General features: G+C 54.2%; 1 protein-coding gene across 4 annotated transcripts in view; it reads left to right on the plus strand.

Moving 5' to 3' along the window:
* MYO18B (myosin XVIIIB) overlaps positions 1-27,809 on the plus strand; it is a 236,811-nt gene that overhangs the window by 17,820 nt on the left and 191,182 nt on the right. For all 4 annotated transcript variants that reach the window (XM_040250980.1, XM_040250978.1, XM_040250981.1 and 1 more), the window contains exons 4-12: positions 2,459-3,661; positions 4,194-4,260; positions 5,114-5,226; positions 6,499-6,675; positions 11,540-11,738; positions 13,596-13,738; positions 14,550-14,650; positions 15,635-15,698; positions 23,913-24,057. In XM_040250980.1, coding sequence (XP_040106914.1) covers positions 2,459-3,661; positions 4,194-4,260; positions 5,114-5,226; positions 6,499-6,675; positions 11,540-11,738; positions 13,596-13,738; positions 14,550-14,650; positions 15,635-15,698; positions 23,913-24,057 — 2,212 coding nt within the window. The remainder of the gene's footprint in view (positions 1-2,458; positions 3,662-4,193; positions 4,261-5,113; positions 5,227-6,498; positions 6,676-11,539; positions 11,739-13,595; positions 13,739-14,549; positions 14,651-15,634; positions 15,699-23,912; positions 24,058-27,809) is intronic.

The following is a 27,809-nucleotide window of genomic DNA, read 5'->3' on the forward strand; positions in this document are numbered from 1 at the left end:
TTCTAGCTCTGGCCCCACCACTCTGTGTGCTCCAGGCTGGATCCCATCCACTCTCTCAGCTTTAGTTTGCCCGTCTGTAAAATGGTTGTGCTGTGAGCTTCCTCTCGGCCCCCATGATTCTAGGTGTGTTGCTTCCCCCTTAGACTAGGAGGCTGCAGGTGGGATCTGAGGGCCTCGGTGACCAAGAAAATCCACAGGAGGGGAATGCACAGCGCGGAGGGGAGGAGGCCGGGATGGGCTGTCTCGTCAGGTGCATCCCTGCGTTACTGTCTCCTCTGTGGGGGGTTGGTTTTAAAAATAAAGTACTGACTCACTTTTCAAAACGGTGCAGACAGTGCTGAGATTTGCCAGGTACAACCAACCCCTTTCCAAGATGGTGACCTTCTTGGCCCCAGAAGGTCAAACTGAGCCACCAGGCCATAGGGTCTCAGCCTTCTGTTGCATATTGCAGTCTCCCAGGGGCCCACCACCCAGACCAGCTGCATCAGATCCTCTGGGATGGGAACCAAAGGGTCAGAATTTTTTTTAAAAGCTCCTAGGAGACTCCAGTAAGTCCCAGAAAGACAAGCAAGGTTGTTAAGGCTCAGTAGTTAAGGGCACTGTCTTTACACTCAAAGAGGCCTGTGTGACTTTTTGTTCTGGGTTTGTCTCTTGGGCCACCTAACATCTTTGTGTTTGCTCCCTTATCTGTGGAATGGGGAGAAGTTCAGAACCTGCTTCACTGGCTTCTTTACTGGGTAAGTCAGATATTGCAGGATGGCCATGTAGGGTCCTCCTCAAGGTTGATAGTAACACTGGTCATTATTGTTAATGTGTATTAATATTTTCATTTTACAAAGATGAGGACTGAGACTGTGCTCTGGAGGCGACACCAGTCAGAGCTAGAACGGGACGCAGAATGTGGTCCTGCTGCAAACTTGCATGAGCACACAGAGCTCTGGGGCTTCAGGGTCCATGAGGCCGTTTTTCTGATCCAGGCCTTCAGGCACAGACTTGCTGAGGAGGGGGCCTTTGAGCTGGGTATAGAAGGATGAGTTGCACATGGATGAGTGGAGACGGGCAAGGGTGTTCCAGGCAGCAGGCCCAATGTGAACAAAAGCATAGAAGCTGGGCAACGTCAGGTGTGGCTGAAACGTTCAGTTGAGCAGGGACAGTGAGACCAGATGGCAGAGGGGTGGGGGGTTCCTCTCCAACAGCTTCAAATGCCAGATGGCTGTGTTGAATGTTTTTCCTGGAGAGTGGGCAACTGCTAAAATCTTTGACCAGGTTTTAAATGACTGGCAGCAAACTGATGGAATACCAGCTCAGTGGCTGTGGCAGTACCCAGGGGAGAGAGAGTAGACCTGGGTTTGGGAGAGGAGACTTGGGTGTGTAGGTGGACTCGGCACAATCCTGGGCCTGGTTTGGGTGCACAAGGAGGGTGAGAGGCCCAGATTCCCAAGCGCAGGTGTGCGGGAGGCTGGCTCTTGCAGGGTCCAAGGTGGCAGAACGCAGACCAGGGCAGGTGTGTGGCCGGGCTTCAGGGTAGAACTGCCCCTGCTGGCTCCTCCTGCAGAGGCCACACTGGCCCTGGAGCTGTTCCGGCCACAGTCAGGCTGGCTGGAGGTGGGCGGGATGGGCAGGGCTGGTGTCCAGGGCACTAGAAAGATGTAGGGGAGGAACAGGTAGTGGAGACCCCTGGGTGTCGGGTACCCAGGTGTCTCGGCCAACAAAGAGTGGAGGACCTTGGGGCCAAAGCAGGACCCTCACCTGGTGCAGAAGGACCAGTCACAGCAGCTCGTTACGTTCAGTTCTCTGAAATTTCCACATCTTGGCATGCAGAAAGTCTGGAGGGTCAGGTGGTATCTGCCTGCACTGAGAGGAAATTCTCAGAGGGGATAGGTGATGTCATCCAGGGTCACTCAGCTGGAGAGCTTCAGAGCCAAGACTAGGACAGGTCCTCTGATGACAGGCTCCACGTTCTTTCCCATCCCACCCTGGCCCACTAGGAAGAGTCGGGCGTGATAATAGAGCAATGGCACCAGCAGCAGTGGCAGCAGCCAGAGTGGCTCCTGTTGCTGAGGACGTGCCAGGTGCTGGGATCAGTCTCCACACGTTACCCTGAAGCCGCCCACCCACCCTGAGAGGCCATTACGGCTCTCATTTCATTGGTAAGGAAACTGGCTCAGAGAGGGAAAGTAATTTACCTGAGGCCGCACAGCTAGCTAGTGGCACAGTTTGGAGTGAATTTGGGTCGGTTGGGCTCCAAAGTCCACTTTCCTTTCATAATGTCACCTGGCCTTCAAGTTCTGAGCCAAGGTCTAGGATGTAGGATTTTGAGGTTTGGCTCAGTGCCCCTCAGTGCTTGAGGGCATGCAAGGGAATGAATGGCTGGGTGATTAAAGAAGTGAGTGAATGGGTGAAAGACAAAGCTGTCTGGTCAGCACGCAGCTGAGAATGGTTCTGGTGTCTCTTCTAGATCCCAGAGGTTTCTGCTGGCCAGCCCAGCACTGGCACCAAGCCTGGGAGCCAGAACGCCCAGTCAGGCTCTCCCCCGAGCGCAGACGTTCTGGGCACGAAGGGTGAGGAGGCCGGGACCATGGACCCTGTTCTGATGACCATCAATGGCGAGAAGCCCCAAGAGTCAGGCCCCAGTGGGACACCTGCCAAAAAAAGCCTGCCCTTCAAGAGAGGGGTGAGGAGGGGTGACGTGTTGTTGATGGTGGCCAAGCTGGACCCGGACTCAGCCAAGCCAGAGCAGAGGACCCAGCCCCGCGATGCCGCTACTTCCAAGACCCCACCCCCAGCCACGGATCCTGGAGGGGGAAAAAAGGGGGACACCCCAGGGACTCCTTGTGGCCCCCAGGCCAGCACCACAGATACACCTCCGAAGGCTGAGAAGACGCAGACTGGGGGCCTTGGGGACCCAGGAACTGTGCTGCCGACAAAAGGGGAGCAGGATCAAGGCACAGTGGGGAAAGGGGGCGAGGCCCCCCAGACCAAAGGGGTGAAAAGGGGGGAGCTCCAGGGCAAAGAGCGGTCGGGTGATGGGGGTCAACCAGGGACAGTGGAGAAGGGGGCAGGGGCTCCCCCAAACAAGGGGGCGAAGGGGAGTCTCTCCAAGGATGTAGCAGGTGAAGGGAAGTGGGCTGGGGCCCAAGCCCCGCTGAGAAGGTGGGGAAGTTCCCTGGGCAGAAGGGGCAAGTGGGACAGTCCCCAGCGTAAGAAGGACAAAGAAGGTCTGCCCCTGAGTGGGGCAGACAAGACGGAGGAACCTCAGACCAAGGTGGAGAAGACAGGCAAAGTGCCGGGGAAGGCGGGGGAGGCTCCCAGAGCCATGGACAAGGCAGGTGAGCCTCAGAGCAGGACTGGGAAGGCAGGGGAGCCCCGGGGTAAGATGGAAAAGACGGGGCCCCCTCAGAGCGCCTCTGAAGAAGTGAGTAAAGCCGAGGGTAAGACAGAGAAGGATGATAAAGCCCCCAAGGAGGTGGGTGCACGTGGGGATACCCTGACAACAGCTGGTAAGGAGGACCAGCCTGAGAGCAGAGGACAGAAAGCAGAGGAGCCCCGCCTCAGGGCAGGCAGTGGGGCTGGGGCCCTGGAGATGGAGCCGGGAGGACCCGGGCAGCCTGCTCTGGACACGGAGAGCCAAGATGGGAGCCAGAGTGGAGTCTCAGAGCAGGTGAGGGGGCTGCGGGGGGCGGGGAGGCGCAGGCCAGAGAAGGAGGACGGCAAAGGCTTGTCCCTGGGGGTGGACAAGGTGGGGACCAGAGATGGACGGGCGTGGAGGGGTGGCCAGCCCAGGGGAAGGACCAGGCATGTCCCCCTCGACACACAGGGGTCTGGAGGTCCCACAGGGGAATGTGACCTGTCCCGAGGTGAGATTCTCCACAGAGTGAGGCAGTGTCCCAACTATGAGAGGTGTCTCCTTGCCACTGAGCTTACGAGGTCACAAGATAGTTCTTCGAGCTGTGTAAATGGCAGATTGCTCAAAATGCAGATTCCCAGGCCCCACCTTCAAGCTTCCCTTTCCGAAAGCTAGGTTGTGGCCGTGGCCTCTGCATTTAAGTAAGCACCCCCACTTGCCCCGGGGGATTCTGATTTAGCTGGTCCCAGGCCTACTATGAGAAATGCCCAGGTAAGGGGTCTGCCCTTCGCACGGGGCGGGGCAGGGTGCATCCCCTTGTGCTAATTTATGTGACCTTTGCCCCCAGGCTCCTGAAGACAGATGGTATGAGGCAGAGAAGGTCTGGCTGGTTCAGAAGGATGGATTCACTCTTGGTAATTAGGGGTGTTAGCACGGCTGGGGTCTGAGCCTCCCTCTCACGCCCCCAGTGCTGGTAGCCGCGTGTGCCTGGCCCTGATCACAGTGTGGGGACTGAGGGGAAGGGAGGGATCAGGGGCAGCCAGGACTAGGATGCGGAGACACGGCTTTGGAGTGGGACTGGTTGGGTGTCATTTCACTCTCAGCAGCTGGTCTGTTGGGTGCTATTTTCAAAGGCGTTTGTGCCTTGGTAACTAGTTATTCAGCTAATTCATTAAGGCAACAAGCATTGTTTGGTTTCTGCAGTGTTGTGTCTGGGACCTAGTGCAGGTAGATCTCGTCTCGTGAACCCACCTTTGTAGATGACTTGTGGCTCGTGACCAGACTCGACTGAGAAGTGATTCTGAGTCTGTTCAGAACTCGGCTGGGGGGACTGATTGATGAGTGATGTCTGGAGGGCTCTTGCGGGAGGAGCAGCCGCCCGTATGCCATTATTTGCCGTCCTGTGTCTAGGTATGTGGTGGACAGTGTGCCCAGCCGTCTGGCTGCCAACTCTGGGCCTGTACCAGCTGATAGAAGCCCCAGATGGGTCAGACCCAGCCTGTCAGACCCACACCTCCACGGGTTTGGGGTCACAATTCAGCACCCTCCCTGTAAATAGGCCCCCAAGGAAGAGGATGATAGCCATCTCCCCTGTGTCCCAGGTCTTCTCTCCTGCACCTGGCCTGACTCAGCAGCTCACAACCTCTCTTTTCTCATCTTTTTTCCTTTCCCCTCCCCCTGTCCCACCTCCATCTTCTTTCTTCCCCTCTTTCCCTGCTCTCCCCAACCCCCCTCGCTGTACCCGTCCACCCCTGGGGTGTCTTCCAGCAACGGTGCTGAAGCCAGACGAAGGAACAGCGGACCTGCCGGCAGGAAGGGTGCGACTGTGTGTTGACGCCGACAGTAGCGTCACCGAGGTGGACGAGGAGCACGTTCACCGGGTGAGCCCCCGGCCCTCCCTGCCTGCCCCACCCGCCTTCCCCCACTCCGCGCTTGACTGCACCGAATACTTCCCCTCGGTGCCCTGGGGGGGGACTGTAGGGAAGTTCACTGTTGAACTCACTGCTCTGCTAGAGCCGTCCTGTTAAGGGCTTCATTGCTCTGTCCCATGGTGCCCCTTTATGAGGGCACGTTAAGAGAGATGTTTGTCAGATCTTGGGCCTGGGAATTCTTCTGCTGGAGAAAGTGATTGTTTTCCTTTATATGGACTTTGGTATGCTTCCTCCTTCACCCTGGCTGCCAGGAGACTCAGAGCCAAATTTGCAGCTTGCTGTTAGCCATGGCATAGGTTCCAGTGGCCTGCCTTTTGGGTATCAGCCTTTAGTTTGGTTCTTTTTTGGTCGTTTGGCATAAGTTTTGCACTGCACCATGAATCTGTGTGAGGATAAGTCAGAATCTAGAGAAAGAAGTGAAAGGTCTTGTCCTGACACTTTGTACCCTTCACATCTACTACCTGAGGAGGGGCTTCTTCCAGGGGTTCTCCTTGGGCCTCATCCACCTTCACCCTTCTCCTGTCCTCCTCTGCCCACCTCAGGCCCACTCCTCCCACTCCTGCTGGGAGTTTGCAGAGGGCCAGTGTCCTCAGGGGAAAAAAAAAAACTGACTCACAAAAGACCAGGGCTGACCCAAATCACAAAGCATTAGGCCCAGGAAACTCCCTGGAGCCAGAAACAGTGCTAGAAAGCTTTTCAAATGGATGCCCCAAGGAGAGGCTGCAGTCACTCCTTGCTTCTGGAAGGGTCTGGGTGTAGTATTTCCAACTGATGAGTGTGTGGCGGGCTGTCAGAGAAATGGGGCAGTCAGGGCATTGGCCTTCGTCCTAAGCATCCTCGAGCACGTGCAGAGCTCCCTGACAAGACGCAGAAGGGACGGAAGCAGCAGAGGACATGTCCTCCGAGCACACCCGCCTTTCTGTGTCTGAGAGACAGAAGGCACGTGAATCTTGCTGCATGTCCTCAGAGCGTCTCCCCTCCTGGTGCCCTGAGTTCAGGGAGGCAGGACCAGTGTGGGGAGGGGCGGCTGCCAGTTGCACAGAGCGCAGGAGAAGCGGTGCTGCTGTTTCATCTGTAGGTTTTGTCGCTCTCTGCGGAGTCCTCAGCGCACCGCTGCCCAGGAACGGGGTCACAGGGGCGTGCATGGGGGCGGGGGTGGTGGTGGTCGTGGTGGTGTGGGAGCCCAGGAGGCCAGAGGACGCTCTGTGTGATGGTTTGCAGGCCAACCCCCCGGAGCTGGACCAGGCTGAGGACCTGGCCTCCCTGGTCAGTGTCAACGAGTCCAGTGTCCTGAACACGCTTCTACACCGCTACCAGGCTCAGCTTCCTCACACCCACGCCGGGCCCGACCTGATCTTCCTCCAGCCCCAAGGGCTCATGGCGCCCTCTGCCGGCAAGGTGAGGGGGCCCCAGGGGTGGGGCGGGGCCGGGCCAAGGTCCTTCCGCATCTCGGGAGCAGGGCCCCCAGAGCCCCTACAAGCCTGTCTGAGCAGCATCCTGCAGGCATGGCTGCTGGGGTGTCAGAGCATCGGGGAGCCTTGGGGACCACATGGGGCCCCCTCCTTAGAAGGGAAGAGAACGGATACAAACAGCGACAGGAGCGCGAGAGACAGTGACAGTGGGAGAGAACGTACTGGATGGTGTCGGGTCTGTCAGACTCTGCTTCAGGCAGCTTTGCGTGTCATCTCAGCCAGTCCTCAGGTCCACGAGAGGACGGGAGCCGAGACTAGCCCTTTCCACGGGTGGGAAGCTGAGCCAGCTCCAGACTCAGGCTTGGAGCTGCAGGAGCTGGGGTGAAACCCACGTGGCTGGGCCCTCTGTGCTCTGAAGCCCCGGCCTGACCCTCGGGAGTCCCAGACACCGCATGAACTAGGAAACTCAAGCCTCCGTTCTACTTTTATTCGTTTCTACACCCTGTGGAGTGTAGAAACGGTCTGTTTATTGTCGAGACCACAGTCATAGCGAGAGGACTTTCTGCGCCACCTTGTGGAGGGGCCTGCAGCTGCAACCCCGTCATTTGTGCCCCATCCCCTCAGTATTCTGGCCTGGAGAATTCCATGGGCTGTGTAGTCCACGGGGTCAGGGTTGGACACGACTGAGGGACTTGCACTTCACTTCACCCTCAGTTCACCTGGTTGCTCCTGTCTGAGATAATGATGGAGGGTCCCGTGTGCGAAGGCGGGCAGATCAACCCGCCTTTGTGGAGCTTGTCCTCGTGGGGAAGACAGGTCCATCGTGACGAAGAGAAGTGCGTGCAGGAGATTATAGGAGGTAGGAACGGCTGGTGCCAGGTCTCACATGGGGTCGAAGTGACTCTGCTCCTGCTCTGAGCCTGGTGGAGATTTTCAGAACAGTGACATGTAGTGTGACTTATGCTAGGAAAGGATCCTCTTGGCCGTGGGGTGGAGGTGAGAAGTGGGCAGATGTGGGGGCAGGGAGATCCACTGGAGGTCAGAATGTCATCTGGGCTCCATTCGGTGGGCTTGTTGGCCCGGGAGGGGTTAGGCCTCTAGGATTCCTGCCAATGCACCTCAGTGCTTTGGAAAGGTCATGACATCTCTTATCTGTCAACTGGGGATGAGAAGCTGCATCTCGCCCTCGGAGTCCCACAGGACAAAGCCATCTGTAGCCTCTGAATGATGCTGAGTCCACTAAAGAGCGGGCAGTAGCCTGGACCCCCTCCCCAAGGCTTCTCTTCTCTAGGACGCCCTTCGCACCCCGTCTAGGTCACCCTCTCAGCCCCTCCCCGACCTGGCTGTTCTGGCCAAGGGCCATGCGTGCACCCTCTCTCCCTTGCTGGACAGGCCATGCTCCAAGGCTTCTGAGAAGCTGAGCTCCAGCTCCGTAGGAACCCCCAGGAGACGTGTCTGTCTCAGGTCCCTCCTCTGCAAGTTTGGTTCTCACAGTTCTCAGTTGTCCTGGATTGTGGCATCCTTTACTCTGGCTGGGTCAAAGAGCCTCATAATGCAGGCATTAGGACCCACCCTGGTAGGAGGAACTTGAGTCCTGTGATCCCCAGCTAAGCCCCTGTAACTGCTGGGCTGGGGCTGGGCCCGGCTCAAGTCACCCTGCCTCCCACACCTTCTGCTCCTTGGCTGGGTCTCGTCTGGTTCCTCAAGTGGCCACCAGGTGGCAGCAGAGACCCGCAGGCAGGGACTGGGGCCACCTTGAAGATGGGCTGGGTGGGGTCTGGGCAGGGCTAGGGGCCTTTCTCGCTGGGGTCTGGGCCCACCCAGCGGCTGGGAGCTGGGTGTATGCGTGGGGGGTGCAGGCCTCTATTGGAGTGAGTTGCTGTGACTGTGTGGGGTGTAGATGGGCATACCTGTGTACAGAGGCCTCTGCTGCTGTTGGGTATGTGTGCCCTTGACCATGCCCGTGTGCAAGCATGTAAGGGTACATGTGTGTCTGCAGGATCCTCCCTTCTCCCCTGCAGGCCTGAGAAGGCTGGCGGTTGGGACAGCCTGGGCCTCGATGTTTCCACGGTGGGAGGTGGCTTGGGGCTCAGACCCTGAGACCCTTTGCCTGCCTGTGCCCTCAGGCCGTGCCCAGCCAGCGTGAGGGGCTTGTCTTCCTTTGCCAGTTTTGGGGTCCTGCTGAGCCTTTTGCTTTGTGTCAGAATGGGGCTCATCACTGTTCCTGGGGGTCTTGGGCTGTAAAGGCCAACAATGCACTGGGGGCCCAGGTTTGGGGGAGGGCTGCCCCACTGGGGTTTGTGCCCCTGGTCCTGCCAGGCCACTGGGGAGGGTGGGTGGGGACTTACTGGTCCACTGGCCACCCAGTTAGCATCCTGGGCCTCCAATGCTTCTTCTGGCCAGGCCTGGTCCCCTGCTCCCTTCGATGCCATTTCACTGCCCTTGCTATCTCTGCTTCCATCTTCCATTCTCCCTGAAAACCATGCTAAGCAGACGTTTCTCAAGGTCATCAGTGATCTCCATGCTGCTCCATGGTCAGTTCCCTGGTGTCCCCTGACCTGATCCTCAGTGCAGTTCAGGGGCTGGTCCCCCCTCCTCCTGCCGCCACTCCCTTCCTCAGCTCCCAGACTCTGCTCTCCTGGTTTTCCTCTCGTCCACCGGCCCTCCCTCTCCGCCTCCTTGCTGCTACTGCTGCTAAGTCGCTTCAGTCGTGTCCGACTCTGTGCGACCCCATAGATGGCAGCCCACCAGGCTCCCCCGTCCCTGGGATTCTCCAGGCAAGAACACTGGAGTGGGTCGCCATTCCCTTCTCCAATGCATGAAAATGAAAAAGGAAAGTGAAGTCCTTCAGTCGTGTCTGACTCTTCGCGACCCCATGGACTGCAGCCTACCAGGCTCCTCCGTCCATGGGATTTTTCAGGCAAGAGGACTGGAGAGGGGTGCCATTGCCTTCTCCCTCAGCCTCTTTAGCTGGTCCCTGATCTCTTCAGGTCAGCTCCCTCCCCACACCTCTTCTCTCTCCCTCTTTAAAGGCCCATTTCCTTGGTGATCTCATCCAGGCTCGTGGCTTTAAAATAACTCCCGTTCAGTATAATTAGTTGGTTTGTTTATCACCTGTTTTCTCCCAAATGAAAGCAAGTTCTATAGGCAGGGCTTTTTTAGATATGAAAATGTGTTTGTAAAGGTATAATTTACATACAGTTAAAGTCACCTCTTTTAACATTTAGTTCTGTAGGTTTCTGACAAACACAATTGTGTAATTGCCTCTACCCATCAATTATAGGAAGTTCCATCACCCCCAGAAGTTTTCTACACCCTTGTGGCTATCCCCTCCCCCATGCCCTGCCCTTGGCAGCCACTGTGATCTGTTCCTTTGTCCCTTTTCCCTAGTTTTGCCTTTTCTGAAAAGTCGTCTAAGTGGACTCATCCAGCATGTAACCTTTCGAATTGGCTTCTTCCACTTAGCACAATGAACACAGCGCCCACATGTGAAATTCACTCATATTGTTGCAGCTCTGAGCTGTTGGTTCTTTTATTCTATTGTATAGCTTTGTTTATCCATTCAGAGGGGAACCCGCTATCCCAGTTTCCCTGGGCTGGAGTGGTTTTCCTGGGACATGGGACTTCTGAGACTAAAACTAGGGTGATTGGTTGCCTTATTGGCTCTTTAGTTGAAGGACATTTGCGTTGTTTCCAGGTTTTGTGTGTGTGTGTGTGTGTGATTTTGAATACACAGTCAGTGTAGTCGGTGACAGAGAGAGGGCTTTTGGTGACAATGGGTGTTCGTTTGCTATGGGCAAATCCCCAGGCACGGGGCTTGCTCTGCTGTGTGGTGCACATCTCACTGGGGAAGAAGTCGCGAAGCTGTTCTCCAGATAGGCCTTATTGTGGAGCTTTCCCACTGGCATTGTGGGGAGCTTCAGTTGTCCTGCCTCTTCGCCAGAACTTGGTAGCGAGTGTCAAAAAAAAAAAAGTTTAAAACCTGTTTTTAGCTATTTTAACAGGTGTGTAACGGTATCTCCTCATATTTGGCAGTATGTGTGTATACTCAGTGGCTCAGTCGTGTCTGACTCTCTGCGACCCTGTGGACTGCAGCCCACCAGGCTCCTCTGTCTATGGAATTCTCCAGGCAAGAACACTGGAGTGGATTGCCGTTTCTTTCTCCAGGCAATCTTCCCCACCCAGGGATCGTACCCACATCTCTTGCACCTCCTGCCCTGGTAGATAGATTCTTTACCACTGGTGCTAGCAGGAAGCCCCACAGTGGGCAAAGATTTCCTTTATTTGTTTTGAGGAATGTTGTGTCCCCAGTGCCTGCTATATAGTAGACATTCAATGAACGTTTTGTTTTTGAGTGAAGAATGAGTGGATGGATGAACGAAGAAGTGGAAGCAGCTTCAGGTATCATCGAAATCTGTTGTGGCAAATACTTAGGACATGTACCACCATCTCCCCAGATCCCATTCTGTTTCCATGGCAGGCATCACTAATCAGTCGGGCCATTTATCCAGCTGCTTTGTTCAGGCAGGTACAAGCCAGCGATGTGCATAGTAGCAAGTGAGATGAACCCCACGAGCTAGCGCAGCTCTAGTTCAGCTCTAGTTCAGGCCTCTCATTAGTTGAAGAGCAGGCCCAGGCTCAGTTCAGGGGCCGAGATTATGCGTGGACTCACGGGACCAGTGGTAGGACTCGACCTTCACACTGCACTCTCCCCAGAAAAACGCACAGCTTCTCTGTTAAGTCTGGAGTGGGACGGGAGCAGGAATGCGGCTCTGGGCTCAGTGCTTGTCGTGGAGTGCTTCCTGGGCTCTGGCCTGGTGGGAAGGCTGATGCCTCTGATCTTCCCACAGGTGCCCAGGAACCGCCGGGACGGCCTGCCTGCCCACATCAGCTCCCTGGCCCAGCGGACGTACTGGGCTCTGCTGAGCCAGCGGAGAGACCAGAGCATCGTGACCCTGGGCCGGAGCGGTGCTGGCAAGACCACCTGCTGCGAGCAGGTCCTGGAGCACCTGGTGGGGATGGCGGGCAGCGTGGATGGCAGGGTCTCAGGTATAGTGGTCACCAGGTGACATGCAGCCAGGACGTGGGGGGCCATAGGAAGAGGGAAGGGAGAGTCGGAGGAGGCGCTGGGTGGCCCTTTCTTACATCCAATCAGCCAGCCTTCTCTGGGTGCTGGCTTCCAGGCACGGCCACCCCTGGTCTGCTAAGGTGCTTCTGTGTGAATTAGAAGCTAGACCTTCCTCCAGGTACCCACTGCCATCTGCAGCTCAGTCATCAACATCCGGTCATTGTTGGAACCAAGCACTTGATGGCCACGTCCTGGGCCAGCATCCTGATAACTGTGCAAGCCTATGAGTGTGTGATACAAATGCTGTACCCTCTGACGTGGGGTCCCCGTGCAGTGCAGGGCCTGCTGGACTCTGCAGAGGACCTGGCGAGTAAAGACAGGGCAGGGCCTGTGCGCAGGAGCCGATGGCCAGAAGGGAGGCTCAGCGGCACGTCTGTGCCCGACTCCATCGCCCTGTGCCACAAACGAGGTGGTGGAGCAGCGTCGGGGGGAGAAGGAGGGGTCACGGCAGGGGGCGGGTGGCTGCCTTGAGGAAATGATGTGTGAGCTGGGCCTTACAGAGAGAGTGTCAGTTGATAATAATAATTCAGTATTGGTAGTGATCGTAGTGAGTGCTTGCTGAGGACTCGTGAGCCAGACTCCATTCCAAACAGGTTAACTTATTCATTATTTAAAACAGCCCTGTAAAGAAGATATCGTTATTATTTGAATTTTATAAAGGAGTCCAGTAAGATGCAGAGAGGTTAACCAGCTTGCCCAGACCATGTGGCTCATACACTCTAGTGCCAGTATTCAAAGCCAGGCAGGCTGGCTCCAGAGCTGTTACCCCTCGGCCAGAGTTCTCAACCTACTGTTGCCCCATCACCTCCCACCATGAAAGTTTAATGCTGGAGGTTCACCATGTATCTGTTTATGCACTTAGGTCTATATGTGTGTGTGTGTGTATCTGTGCTCTATACATAAGAAAGGAAAACTTCCGCACCTTTCAAGGATCAGTTTCTGCCCTCTTGAGGGCAGTATTCACCCTGCTGAGAATATATGGCGCAAGCAATACTGCTTTTCTTAGTATAATAGCAAATATAATACTAACAGCACCCCCTTTGGAGCCTGTTCTAAGCACTTTACATTATTAAATCTTTTAGTCTTCATGACAACCACATGAGGAAGGGAGATACTTACCCATCTTATAGATGGGGTGTCTGAGACCCAGGAAGGTTAATTTGCTCCAAACCGGGGAGATCCCGTATTCACACTTGCTTAACCGTGGTATTATCCTGCTTCTCCCCAGGATTATGCCAGTGCTTTATTGAGCACCTGCTCTGCATCTGGCGCAGGTCAGAAGCTGGGCATCCAGCTGGGAGAGGCACTAGTCTTGCCCCTTGCAGAAGGCAGGTCTGCCGAAAGTGTGTGTGGGTTGGAGGGTGGGAGTCAGGCTAGGCTATATCCAGTCGCCTGGCGCAGCACCTGGCACAGAGAGGAACTTGGGAAATAGCTGTGGGAAGACTGCAGGGCTTTTCAAACCTGCTGTGATGGGGAGTTCTCTGAGAGCCCTGGCCTCCTCCTAAACTCCACCAGGTCCAGGAGGCCCTGGGACAGCTCTTGTCGCTCAGATGGCACCAATCCGGGGTCTGTGCATCTCCCTGTCTTGACTCAGCCTCGCTCCCCTGCACTTCTGCTCCCAGCACAGGGCCAGCCCAGCAGTGAAATGGGCGTGGCTTAGGGCTGATCTGGGGAGGTGGCAGCGGTCCCACTGGGGGCTGGGGCCAGAATGGGGTCCTGTGAGAGGCGGGGGTGGCAGCGCCTGGGCCATGGGTAATGCCCCACCCATGTCCCTGCAGTGGAGAAGATTCGAGCGGCCTTTACCGTCCTCCGGGCCTTCGGCTCCGTGTCCACCGGCCACAGCCGCAGTGCCACCCGGTTCGCCATGGTGATGTCACTGGACTTTAACGCCACAGGCCGAGTCACGGCTGCCCAGCTCCAGGTGAGGCCTCTGGGTGGGAGAGGGAGGGAGTCTCCAGAGCTGCAGGGTCCCCAGCCCCACTCAGCAGGGCCCATGCCTCCAGCTGGGACCCTGGAATGTATCTAAATGGTCATCGCTCCCCAGGCCATGGTCAGCTCCTCCCCATCTCGTTCAGTGCCCCCACATCCCGTCCCGAGCGCACTGGCCTGTCTGCATCTTGGAGTATCACGGGGATGAAATATTCATGAGTAAATACATAATTCAGCCACTCATTAGTTGGGTCTTAAAAGTGAAATTAAACAGACTCTCTCCAGCCTTCCGCAGCAGCTCGTGTGTGACGAGCGCATGGCCTGTTTGTTCCCATCTCCAAAATCGCCTGCCCCCCCTTCCTCCCCGCAAACATTCTATTTGAACAGAAAATAGGATTAGGTTATTAGAAGGGTTGTTTGTATGTGAAACTGGGATAATATCCAGACTCACTGGTGCCAAATAAATCCCCTTTCTGAACTGGCCCCGAAATTCTCGCATTCATCACCATTTTGGTCGAGTTATTACAGGCTTCCGTTACATACGACTATGTTGGAGGGTGGTTCTTATGTATGTTAATTGTAATTACCTTTGGATTCCTTAATCAGAATGAGTTCTTTAATCAAAGAGCATTTGTTAATTCCCTATGTGGAATCTGAATCAATAAGACCAAGGCCTGGATGTTCCGATTCGGAGGTGTCCAGTCAAGCTGGGGCCTGAAATGTTGCCTCAGACAGTTGAGTGGTTCTGGGTGGGGCAGCCTAGTGGCCCCGTGGTGACCAGGCGTCTGTCCTCTTCTTGGCAGACGATGCTTTTGGAGAAGAGCCGCGTGGCCCGGCAGCCGGAAGGGGAAGGCAATTTTGAGGTTTTCTCCCAGATGCTAGCTGGGTTGGACCTGGATCTCAGGTGAGCGACTGGGCTGGGTGGGGCCAGCTGAGGCCAGTGAGACAGAGGGTGTTGGCTCTCCTGGGGCCCGGCCCCAGCTCTGCCCAGAGCTGAGCGGAGCTCAGTGGTGAGGAACCTGGCCTCTGATTCCAGCTGCCTGGGACTGCTCCTGGTCTGGGGAACCTGGCCAGGTGCCATCTGCTCTGAACCGTGGTTTCTTCCTCTGTAAAGTGGAAGCAGTACCTTGTAGGATTAAGTGAGATAATTCATGTACGGCTCTTTATCCATGCTGGGGTGTGGAGGATGTCTACTCTGGTGCTGGTATTTCGGTCCAGGCTCTGACAGAAGCATGGGAGGTGAGTGAGGAACAGCAGACCCCAAACCTTGCAGAAGTTCCTCAACTCTGTGAGAGCCCTGGCTGCACCTGAGGTATCTCAGGGCAAGGAGGCCCCAGGTGAGAAGTCAGGAGCCTCATCTCGGAGGGCCTCCTGAGGGAGTTGGCCCAGGGAGTCCTCTCTGCACCTCCCTGACTCCTGGGCGTCCTTGGGCATGTGGCTCCCTGTCTCTGAGCCTTCGTTTCCTCAACTGTAGAGAGAAGGAGCAAAGCTCCCATGAAGCTTGAGGCATTGCTTACCCCAGGCCAGGTTTGCCTCTGTGTCCCCATTATTTGTCTCCTGCCTTCCTTTGAGGGAGCTGCTCCACCTGTCCTGAGCCTCCTGATAAGGCCAGAGGGACACTTGTACCCTTCAGAGAGATGAGAGAGGAAGCTCTCAGTTCTCAGAGCAGGGTAACTAAGGAGTAAGGAAGCTTTTTGAAGGCTTTCCTTAGGAAGGGCCCAGTGAGGGCAGCAACTGAGGAATATTTGGGCAATGGGGCCCGGGCCCTAGGCCAGCTCTGGGGCCACCTGGGGCACTGTATGGAGCCCCACACCATGATGACCGCCTACTCTCCCAGACCATCAGTGTGGGCGGGTCCTTCCTCACTTCTGGTCCCTTCTGTTTCCAGGACAGACTTGTACCTGCACCAGATGGCGGACAGCAGCTCCTTTGGCATGGGCCTGTGGCCCAAGGTAAGGCGGAGGCCCCTCTGGGTGTGATGGGCCTGTGGCCCAAGGTAAGGCGGAGGCCCCTCTGGGTGTGAGTGCTCTTGTGTTCCCCTGAGCAAGGAGTCCCTCTGCCACTGGGGTGCAGAGTTGGCCAGGGCTGGTCACATGGAGGAGGCAGGACTGCCTTTGTGGGGTCTGGGCTTGTCTGGGAAATGAGTCTTGTACAAATAATGGGAACCAAGAGATGATCTGTGTAGAGCTAAGAGTGTGGGCTCTGGGACAGGCTGTCTAGATTCAAACCCCAGCTCTGACACTTACTGGATGTGTGACCTCAGGCATGGGCCCTTGCCTCTCTGGATATCTGTCTCCTCTTTGGTACATGATGATGGAAGTGGTATCTCCTCATGGACCTGTTGTGAGGATTAAAGGAAAGGATGTGCATAAAGCACCTAGCCCTGGGCTTGGGTTACATCAGTTAGAGGTGGTTCTCTTAGGAAATATTGTTAATACTGTTTATCGTGGGAAGGGGCAGTCAGAGATGGCTTCCTGGAAGATGGAGCCTATGACCAGGGCCTGGAGAGGTGGTATTCAGTTGTTTAAGAAAGAAGATTATTCACTTGTTTTATTTACTTTTTTATATTTTAAAAATTATTTTGAGTCCCCTCCCGCCCCCACACTCCTGCTATCACCCCCCGTGTCATGCCTGTGCTAAATGCTGGGATTGTGGTGCTCATCTGTGAGTTTTTACTCCATCAGGAGAGAGCAACTTGGGAATTAATGCAGTCATGGCCATGTGAGATAAGAATATTCCAGAGTCTGTACAAGATTCCCTGTAACAGAAGATAGTTGAAAGCTACTTGGCCTCAGTCAGGGAAGGCTTCTTAGCCAAGGGGACATCTGACCTGTGTTTTGAAGGATGAGTAGTTCACCAGGTGGAGGGGAGTGATCATTTCTATTCCAAAGCTTTTTTCCAAATATACCTGTTGGGGAAACAAAGGGTGCTGGAATAATTGGGCATCCTCAAGCAAAAAAACAGAATTGCAATCTACAAGAACTCACACCATATAGAAAAATTAACCAAAGTGGATCCTGAGCCCAAATGTAAAACTTAAAGGTGTAAAATTTAGAAAACAGGAGGAAAATTTCTGTAACTGCATTAAGCGGAGACTTCATAGGTGTGACATTAAAAGTACAGCCCCCAAGAGAACAAGTCGATGAACTGCACTTCATTGAAATTAAGAACTTTTGCTCTTTGAGTGTCACTGTTAATACGAAACTACAAGCCACAGACTAGGAGGAAACACTTGCAGATCACATATATGATGAAGTCTCTGAATCCAGAATATATAAATGACTCTCAGAACTCATAAATAAAACAACCTGACAAAAGATGGGCAGAAGACTTTCAACATAGTTTTACCAAAGAAGACTACATAGATGGCAGGTGAGCATGTACAGTATACGTTAGTCACTAAAGGGATTTAAGACCACGTTGAAATACCACCACATGATACACAGAGTGCCTACACTTGAAAAGACAGAGCATAACATGTGCTGGTGAGGATCTGGGGTAACTGCAGCTCTCATAAGCTTGCAGGTGGGAGTGGAAGGCAGCCTCTTACCATCTTGGCAAACCATCTCCTACAAAGTTTAGCATACACCTCCCACGTGGTGTGCCAGTCTACTCATGGGTGTTTACGCAGGAGAGTGGACGTGTACACCCACTTTTTTACATGAGTGCATTAGCAGTTTTATTTGTGATAGCCAAAACCCAGAAACTATCAGGTGAATGGGTGAATTCACTGTGGAATATCCATAAAGATAGTATGCTCCTCAATAATGAAGTACTGATCAAAATAACTGTGCTGAGTGAAAAATCTCGGATGAAAGAGTACAGCTGTCTGATCTCATTTATGTGAAACTCTGGGAAGTGCAGATGAACCTGCCGTGGCAGCAGGCAGGCCAGTGGTTGCCTGGGGATCGGGTGAGGGCAGGAGAGGGGAGAAAGGGTCCTATGAAGGGGAACTTTGGGGGCTGAGGGGCGTGTCCATTTTCTTTAGCTCCGATGCTTTCGTTTGTGTGTGTGTCAAAGCTTATCACGTTGTACTTAAAGATGAGCGGTTTGTTTTTGTCAGTTACACTTCAGCAAGGCGACCTCTCTCTCTATCCCTCTCTCTCTCTGCTGGGTACTATCTGCAGAGTCATTGATGAAGTAGGCCTGGGCTGGGACCTAAGAGTCTGTATTCCTCACAAGTCCCCAGGTGATGCTGAGGCTGGGGGTCCAGGGACCCCACTTTGAGAACCACTGTCGGCAAGTCTGTCCGACAGTGGGTGGAGTGAGATGGAGTGGGGCGATGCGGCTCCCCCAGCCTCACCTTGCTGTCACCACCCCTGCCTCGAGGGGCCCTGCAGTATGTTCTTCACTCAGGCCCCTTCTCCCCCTGGTTGGGGGGCACGGGGAGCTCAGATCCTACCCTGGGTGGCAGAGGGTGCGTGGCTGCCCCAGTGCTGGGCTTTCTCTAATGGGTTTGGGCCAATCACATGCGTTTGAACCAGCAAGAGCGTGGTGGTTTGTTTTCTTGGTTTTGAGGACGGAAAGGGCTCAAGCCAGGCCCCCGTGATCCTCGCGGCCTGACCTGTTTGCTCACAGTGCGCATACAGGAATGGGCACAGCATGAGCCCATATCAAGAGGCGTTTGAAGTGGTTTTCTTTTTTCTCTCTTTCTGGGGGTTGTTTTTTTAGACCAATTGATCTGTGGGAACTTGTAGGGTAGTTCTTTGTTCTCGTCCTGCTACCTGGCAGGTACAGAGAGAGTGTTTTCTTTTGTTCTCTAAGAGCAAAAATAGAATCTGGAAGCCCGTTGGTCTTTGATACAAGCCTGGGCTCATTTTCTGGGATCGGGCCATCCAGGTATCATCTCAGTAAAGGAATTCGGTGCTCAGGAAATGCCCCCAGGAGTGAGAGCTGCTACGTCACCCTGAAGCCCCTAAAGTCACCAGAGTCAGCAAATAGAAATGCAGAATGCCTGCACGTATTCATCTTGTAACTGACGTGAGACGGCGGTGATTGTAGTTATTAGCACTGTACTTACCGTACACTGGAAATGTCCTGGGAGGGTAGATCTTCAGCGATCTCACCACATGCCAAGAAATGGTGACTGTGAGGTGGTGGAGGCATGCATTAACTTCGCTGTGGCAACGACTTCACAACCTGTACGTGCATCACACCCTCACACCACACACCTGGGAACAGACCGTGCTCATTTGTCCATTATGACTCACAAAAGCTGGGAGCACTACAGGATGGCCAGGTAAATTAGAGTTTCAGAGAAACATTGAATTTTTTTTTTAACTTGTGTCCTGAATGTTGCATGGGCAGTCCTGAAGGATTGAAGTCATATCAGAGAAGGCTGCCTGGAGGAGGTGAGCATGAGCTGATCTTGTACTGAGAGAGAGAAGTGAGTCAGGTGCAGGGAGGCCAGCCTTCCTGAGCCCCTGATGCAGAGGTGACGATGGGGGAGAGGCAGGCAGGCAGTAGAGTGCAGGGTGAGCATGTGAGATGGGGGGCTGTCGGCTGGAGAAGGGCCCGGGGGGAGCGGCCCCCTGGGGCTGCCTCTGCTCACAGACTGCCAGCTTCCCCTCCCGGCCCCGTGCAGCGCCACCCACCCCACCCCGCCCCCACCACCGCCCACCACATCTCAGCTCTGAAATGGAACTTGTTTGAGATCTGCTGGGGCACCAGGACACATTTGAAATCACAAAGCTTTCATATTATTTTCTTCTTCTCTGTAATTTATTTTTCTACAACCTAGGCTGATTTTTAAAAAAATAAGCACCGGCAGCAGCGGTCATCATCATCATAATAATAGTAATAATCCTTGCCTCCCAGCAGTTTGCTTCTGGCTGTCAGCAGCCAGGCTTCGGCCCACGGCACATTTATTTTTTATGACCCAGGCATCGACTGTGGAGGAATGTGCTCCAGACAGAAGGTTGGAGACTGTGGTGCTCCTGCCAGGGGCTCTGCCTGGAGCTTTCTCTTACTTAATCCTCGTAAGGCCCTTTTGACACAAGGGAATATGAGCACATCTGTTTTTCAGGAGTAACCAGGCTCAGAGAGGTGAAGCCGCTTGCCCAAGGGCACACAGCTTTTAAGTGGCAGAGGCAGGGCTGGAATCCAGGTCGTCGCTGTTGTTCAGTCACTGAGTCATGTCTGACTGTGCGACCCCACGGGCTACAATGTGCTCGGCTTCCCTGTCCTTCACTATCTCCCGGAGTTTGCTCAAGTTCATGTCCACTGAATCCAGGTTGGCCTGACTCCAAACTGGCACTCGTGTGTCCCATGACATCGCCTCAGACCTGTGCCCTCACTGAAGGCCGTGTGTGTTCTGGGATGTGACCTGCTGTGCACCCCTGGGTCACTTCTCCTCTGTCAGCTTCAGTTTCTCCCCTGTGGAGTGGGTAGGGCAGCACCCAGCTCCTGGGTCTGCTCCTAGGGTTGGGACTCAGTAGAGAATCTAAGGTGTGGTGACTCTGCCTGTCCCCACCACGTGGCCTCGGGCACATGTCTCACCCTCTCTGAGCCTCAGTTTCCTCCTCTGACAGTTGGAGAGACTGAGGCTGCCTGGCAGGGTAAAAGCTCCTAGGGCAGCCCTTCTCTCCTCCGTCCTTTCATGCGCTTTCAGCACCTGGAGAGGACGCAGACTCGGCAGTGTTGAGATACCGGGAGCCCCAGCTGGACAGACCCGTCCTGCCCTCCCCGCGGTCTCCGTCAGGTTCACCCCCTGTTCAGGCACTGATGTTTCTTTTGCAGATGAAGTGAGGCTGTATTTAGTGTTTCCCTCCAGAGCCTCTGGATCCAGGGGTGGAGGGGTGGGGACCCTTCTGGGTTGGTGGGCTGTGGGGACATGGGGGAGCCCACCCTGGCCCTGGAGGAGGGCGTGCGGTGTACACCCCCATGAAGCAGAGTGGGACCCAGGCTCCACCCGGTGCTTGTCCCCAGGGGACCGAGTTGCAGGCTCTCAGGGCCTCCCCCAGAGAGCAGCGCCCGGCTGCAGACCTCGGGTCCCCGCTGCCCCAGGCCCCGTGAGAGAGGCCTGCACGTCCATCTTCGGGGTACTTGGCACCCAGCACGCCCCTGTCCTCCACCATGCCCGTCCGCTAGGACATGCTGCCTCCCCACCCAGCACCCACTTCTCCCAGCTGATTCTGTTTGCTCTGTTCACCACTTCTTTCCAATGTCGGCTCTGCACCTCTCCCCAGGTCCAGCGCCTACCCTGTGCTGTCGCCTGCATGTCTCCACTCCTTGGACCAGGAGCCCCCCAGGACAGGCCGTGGCGATCTGCCTGCCAGGGCTGCTGGACAGCAGTGGGGGAGGCGTCCCTGGAAGGCCGGACAGCCTGGGCAAAGGCGTGGGCTTGAGCCTGGGATTTATGAAGCACCACTGTGTGCCGGGCACCATGCTGGTGCTTTACCAGGCCCTCATTTAGTCATCACAGTGACCTAGGAGCAGGGTTGGCAGTTGTTTCCGTCCACATGGTGGAAACTGAGCCTGCAATGCAAGGGCGCGAGGCTGTGCTGCCAGGCTTCTGGGGCACAGAGCTGGGGGCGTGGGCCGTTCTTGCTCCCAGGCCCGGGTCCGGCCTCGGCATGGTCAGAGCCTCCCGGTGCTCTCAGCACAGCCTGGCTGAATGTGCAGAGAACATCTTGGCTTTTATTCTTCTAAGTGACCCGCCATCTTGGGTTGACCTTGAGTCTGATTGCATCAGACAACCCCTGGGCACCTTCTGAGTTGGCTTTAATTTTTTTTTACTGATTTTTCTCTCTCCATTTGAGCCATACAGTCAAGTGTACAAAAGCACTAATTTTCAGTGTACCACTCAGCTATGGATATATCCTTACACACAGCTGCAACCCCACCCTGGATCACCATCTAGAACATTCCTCATTCCAGCAAAGGCTCCCTGGAGCCCCCACTGGATCAGAACCATCCTTCCCACCCACGTCATCCTCCTGACTTCTCTTCCCAGAGGGCTGTGCTGCCCGCTTTTGGCTTTCACGTGAACAGAATCACAGGTGGCGTGGTGTTTTGTATGTGACTCATGTGGGGTTCACACACGTGCTCGCATGATCAGTGATGCGATCTTTCTCCTGGCTGTGTGGTGCTCCACCACTCCGCCCTGCTTGGACCACCCGCTCTGTATCCAGCCTCCTCTTGGTAGATGTTCCGGCTGTGAGTTGGTCTGTCACATCGCCCTGCCTGATTTCCATTTCCTCGATTTTGAGGAAGGACTGGCTCTTTGTCAGGGAGTTGGGCAGAGGTGTCTGGCTCCCTGGAAGCTGAGGGAGCAGTCAGCCTCCTCCTGATCCTAACTGTCTCAGATCAGAAGCGCATACATTCAGCCCTCCGCCCCTGGGGGAGGCGGGGAGCAGAGGAGAAGATGCGTGCCAGCTGCAGTGGAAGTTTGCTAATTCTTCTGTTCGTGTGAGCTAAGTGGCAGATGATGGAGTCTGCCTCTAATTGAAAGTCGGATGCTCGTGGCTGACAGTGGGAGCTGTAATAAATGTGTCGCCACTGTCCTTTTGGTGTCCTTTCTCTGCTACTTTGAAATCTCATAAATAACCAAGAGCCCGTTGGTAAGATGGCTTCCCTTCCTCCGTTTGCTCCAGCGGAGCAGCTGTGGTTGCTAGGTTGAGTTCCTGGTTGCTAGGGATTTTGTGGTCCTGTGGTGGCCCAGAAATATGATGGATCAGTGGAACATGCTTTTGCTGTTAATTGAAACATTCCTATAGCACAGCCCTCAATGTCATTGTGCGCTTTGATGTCGTCCCAATTGGTCGATGATCCTTGCAGATTTCTTTCCCAGTTAGAAGAAGTGGCTTGAGTGGAGGGGACAAGTGGCCTGGGCGGGGAGTCAGCAACACCCGATTCTTACCCTGAATCTGGTACTAATTTGCTGTGAGACTTGGGGCAAGCGTTGTCCCCTCCCTGAATCCCTAAGATCCAAGGACTTGCCAGCTTTGACAGCTTACGGTTCATCACCCAAGCTCTGTGAGCAGGCCAGGTGCACGTTAGTTCCTTGTTATCTGCTGGAGGATTATCTGCAAAAGAATTCTGACCGTCAGCTCACTTCCTCTCCACGAAGCAGGCTTCAGAGGTTGAGTCTCCTTGGCCAAATGCTGTGTGTGTGTGTGCAGGAGTTTCAGACTGATTTTAATATTCAATCAGACATAATTGGGATCGTAAATCTGGGAAAGAAAAAGTGATACTCTGCAACCCATAAACATCTGATCATACTATTTTCTCTTCTCTCCTGCTGAAAAATCTCTGGTGGTTGCCTGCTGCTTGCCCTGGGGATGGCAGACAGGATCTGTCTCAGTTGCTGAGGCAGGTCAGTTAGTGGGGGCTGCAAGAGGGAGTGTCCTGAAGAGAGTCTGGACTCCCTGTGGGATCTTCATTGATTGATGATGTCTGCTTCGGGTCCAGGAATGGAAACATGGGTGTATTTTTGTCTGTCGTGGCTGGAGTTTTTAGCCTGTGCCCTTTAACATGGGGTTTGAGGCCTTCCCTGTGGGCACCGGCCAGCTTCTCATGCGTGTCTCTACCCCTCCTCTGTCTGCCCCACTCCAGAAATCCCTGCTTCCCTGGCTGTGTTCAGGTGACTGCCGGTTCTCTCGAGTCCTCCTTTGTTCTCCTTGTCCCCCCACCCACCAGGCCTCTGTTCTGTCAAATTGGTCAGCTCTGCCTATTTGCCATTCAGATTTCATTCACAATTTTGTCTCATCTTCTGTGACAGTCTCTTTGACTCTCTTGGACAGGGTTAATCAGCCTGGCCCTCCTCTGAGATCCCATAGTCCCCCGCTTAGCCTGTCTCACAGTTGGTTGTTTTTACATCTCTTTCCACTTCTACCTTGAAAGGTCTTCAGAGTTAAGTTCTGGATTTCGCTCATTTCTGCCTCCCCAGAGTCCAGCACAGTGCAGAGCCTCAATAAATCTTATTGAATGAACATATGAACGAATGAAAATCACACGCTATCCAAAGTCAGACAGAAATGATTTTTATAACTTTCCCAGCAGTCTGAGTTCCGCGTGTCGGTACTCCCCAGCTAATCGTGGGTAATTTACTGTGGTCATAAAATGTCCACACATTTCCCCTGAGACCCAGCCCCGCTTCCCGCTGTGAGCTTGCGTTTCCTCCACCGTGACGGTCTGTTTATCTCCCTCTCTACCCTTGTTCTCAGCCTGAAGACAAGCAGAGGGCAGCGGCCGCCTTTGCCCAGCTCCAGGGCGCCATGGAGATGCTGGGCATTTCAGACGGAGAGCAGAGGGCCATTTGGCGGGTGCTGGCAGCCATCTACCACCTGGGCGCAGCGGGGGCCTGCAAAGGTAGGTGCTTCCCAGCCGAGCTCACCTGGACTGGCGGCTGTCTCCACTGACGGGTGCCTGACAAGGCCCTTCTGTCTGTGAGGTGGGACGGTGTCAGTGTGTCGTCTTCTGTGTCTCTGGGGCTACTCTCTGCTCGGCTACAGAAGCAGGCATGCTGGGAAGGAGGCAGAGCTGATTTTCAAGCAAGCCTCATAGCCCAGCACTGTCCAGTGGGACTTCTGTGATGCCTGGGAGCTCCTCTTCCAGTAGGGTGGCCGCTTGCTGCTTGTGGCCATCGAGCATTTGACCTGTAGCTGGTGCAACTGAGGAATGTTTTCATTGTATTAAATTCTCATTAACATGTATTTACATAGCCGCATGTAGCTAGTAGCCACTGTGCCTCAAAGAGACACCCTGGAACAGGTGAGAGAAGGCTGGGTCCGTGCACTGAAGGTGATGTGTTTCTGTCCAGACATCTTGGAGAGGCTCCCGCTGTGTATGCTGCGCCGACCCAGCTGTCCTTCTCCTCCCAGACTTCCTCCCGTCCTGAACTGTCTGTGTGCTGACTGTCCTCCTTCACGTTGGTCTCCCCAAGGGGTTCTGACTGTCCCTGCCCCTCCAGTCGTCCCCCTTTCCCTGTAGATACTCCCGTGACAGCATTCCTGTCCTGACTTCTCTATTCTTTACTATCACCTTAGACTAAGAGTTTGATAGTCTTTTTTTTCTCCTGGGTTATCGCAGTAGCCTCACTGCCGATGCCTTCGCTCCTCCCTTGTTGTGACCACTGGGCTTCTTTCTAGAACACAGACCTGTGGTGCTGTTCCCTGCTTAGAATCCTCCCGAGGCTCTCTCTTGGCTGCTCCATCGAGTACAATCCCTTGGCTTGGCATTCAAGGCTCCTTGCCTCCCTTACCAGGCTCCTCTCCCACCACACTCGTCCCTGTGGAAGGTCCCAAGAAGATGGTCAGTATCGAGCAGTGCAGCTCCTGCCTTCCTGGGGCTTATGGTGCCCTGTGTTATGACTGTGTCCTTGTCTAGCTCTTTACTCTAGAGAGTGGCTTCCTTTGGGCCAAGAACATCCAGTTGGGACAGGCTTGTGGGGTGCACACAGGCGTGCACGGCGCCTGTCCTCTGGAGCTGTGTGCTGACGCTGGCAGGTGTCAGGCCCTTCCTCTGGGAGGCAGCGGACTTCTTTGAACGTGGTGGCGCGTGGTTCCTCCACCGCCATCCCCCTGGGCCCTGTGGCCTGTCCTTTCGATTATCATATTCTTGAGCCTCATGTACTGGTGCGCTGATTGGATTTTGGACATTTCTAGGGGTTATGCTGAGTCAGAAATAGGTAAGGTGGCAATTCCACAGTTGGTCCAGGCCAAGGGGAGGCATGCCTGACTATACAAACATGGAAAAAACAAACGCCACTTGCCTTTTCCAAAAATTAGCCATGGGGCATGCTCTATGTCCTGATTGTTTGTAAATCAGACAGCTTTGTAAACAGACTGGGATTAGGGATGCCACTGCACAGTTCAGACCAGAAGAGCTGTTGAAGATTTAGAGTTGGGGCACAGGCATCTGTAGGTTGAAGGGGGTGTGGAAGGAAACAGACCTGTTTTACAGAACGGAAGACTGAGGCTCTGAAGGTCCAGCTGCGGTAAACCCCAGGGTATGGGCTCTTGAGTGAGGCAGATGTGAGTTAAAAAGCAAACTTCTCCAAGCTTCAGAGGCTTCTCTTTCAATGGGCTAAGACTGGGGTTGGTGTGAGGATTGAATGGAATAAGAAAGAGAAAGTTGTATTAAGCTGGGCTCCCCTGAGGCAGACCCTGAGATGAAGATTTGGGTGCATGTAGCTTTTGGGGGAGGGCATATCAGGAAGAACCAAGAGGGGAGTGAGGGAAGGAAAGGTGGGTGATGGTGCGGAGTTAAGGTGTGAATTAGGGACTTCCCTGGTGGTCCAGTGGCTAAGACTCCAAGCTCCTAAGGCAGGGTGTCTGGGTTCAGTGTCTGCTCAGGGAACTAAATCCTGCATGTCTCAACTAAAAGACCCATCATGTGTCTACTAAAGACCCCAAATGCTGCAACTGAAGACCCTGCCCGCTGCAATGAAGCTCGAGGATCCCTCGTGCTATAACTAGGAGCCAGGGTAACCAAATAAATATTTTAAACATTTTTATAAATAAATAAAAATAAAATTCCAAGTGGACTAACTCTGGGAAGTGAGGGACCTCTGGAAACCTCTGAAGAGCATGTCTCCTCATTGTATGTTACCCGAGGGGCGAGGGAGCCAGGATGTTGATCCACCGCCACCACCTGCTTCTGCCTGCTTGAAGGTTGCTCCCGGGGCATGTTACCCCTGCCCCTCCAGCCCGCCCCACACCTGAGCTGAGCATGTTCCTGTAGCCAGGAAAGCATAGGGGTGCAGACAGGTGCCTGCAGTTACAGACCGGGGATGTGTATGGGGTGGTAGATATGGAGTGAGGCGCCGAGGGTGGTGGACAGGTTGTTCATGACTCCGGCTCAGGGCAGTCCTTAAGCAGATTGTGCTGTTGAGCCTGAGTTAGCTGATTCTCCAGGGTGTCACAGCCATGGGCCTCTCGGCTGCACTCAGCTCAGACAGGCTGGTTCCCTCCCTCCCGGCGCTCAGCAAAGCCTAGGGAGAGGGCAAGACAGGGGTCTCTCTGTCACACTAGATCCCGCTCTGCCTCTGATGCCACAGGACAGAGGCTGAGGGACCCCCTGTTCTATTAAGCTGCCACCAGAGAAGTCTGATGCCTGACTCTATCTCCCTGGGGCTCACAGGCCACCCCCTCTGATGTGGGCTCGGGACTCATACCTGTAACAATAAAAGAGAAAGTCACTTATAAATATTTTATTAATACATGATTATGGCAATAACTCCTGCCAGCCTCCCCCACCCCACCTTCTAAATTATTTTAAGAGGAGCTGCCGTCAGTCTGCCTGGGAGGCCTGCCCGGTGATTTACTTACAATATATTCTGCTTTGGAAGATTTCATAATAGGTTGCTCTGAAATCAGCTATTAAGAATTTCAAAGTCGTATATAAATGTCTTGACTTTGTGTCATAACAGATCATTTTGAAATATATTAAGAATCATTTCCATTAATCAGGTTTTTCCTCCCCCCATTAAAATGATGCTCTCCTCCCAGCACGCCTGACTTCCTTAACTTGTTTTGAAAGTCCTAATTCTGTTTTTAAAACCGTTTCTGTCCCTGTGGGGAGATTTCAGGCCTTATAACTGGGCTTGGGATTTTTGAACTGTGATGGCAGTAATGACAACTGCCACTAATACTGGTTTAGCGTTGCTGCTTTCAGAAGTGCCTGTGCCTCTTGTGACTTTTGATGTGATTTGGTTCATTTAATAACCTGGTAAGGAGAAGGCGATGGCACCCCACTCCAGTGCTCTTGCCTGGAAAACCCCATGGACGGAGGAGCCTTGTGGGCTGCAGTCCATGGGGCCACTAAGAGTCAGACACGACTGAGTGACTTCACTTTCACTTTTCACTTTGATGCATTGAAAAAGGAAATGGCAACCCACTCCAGTGTTCTTGCCTGGAGAATCCCAGGGATGGAGGAGCCTCGTGCGCTGCTGTCTATGGGGTCACACAGAGCCAGACACGATTGAAGCGACTTAGCAGCAGCAGCAGCAGCAAGGAAAGATAGTGCAGTGGGAAAGAGTCAGCCTCCTGGCTCGGCTTCTCTGAACCTCAGTTTCCTCCCCAGTAAAATGAGGTGGTGATGGCAGCCACTTTGTAGGCTTG

The sequence above is a fragment of the Oryx dammah genome, unplaced genomic scaffold (genome assembly GCF_014754425.2).
Source record: "Oryx dammah isolate SB20612 unplaced genomic scaffold, SCBI_Odam_1.1 HiC_scaffold_12, whole genome shotgun sequence".
In the NCBI taxonomy this organism is placed as follows: domain Eukaryota; kingdom Metazoa; phylum Chordata; class Mammalia; order Artiodactyla; family Bovidae; genus Oryx; species Oryx dammah.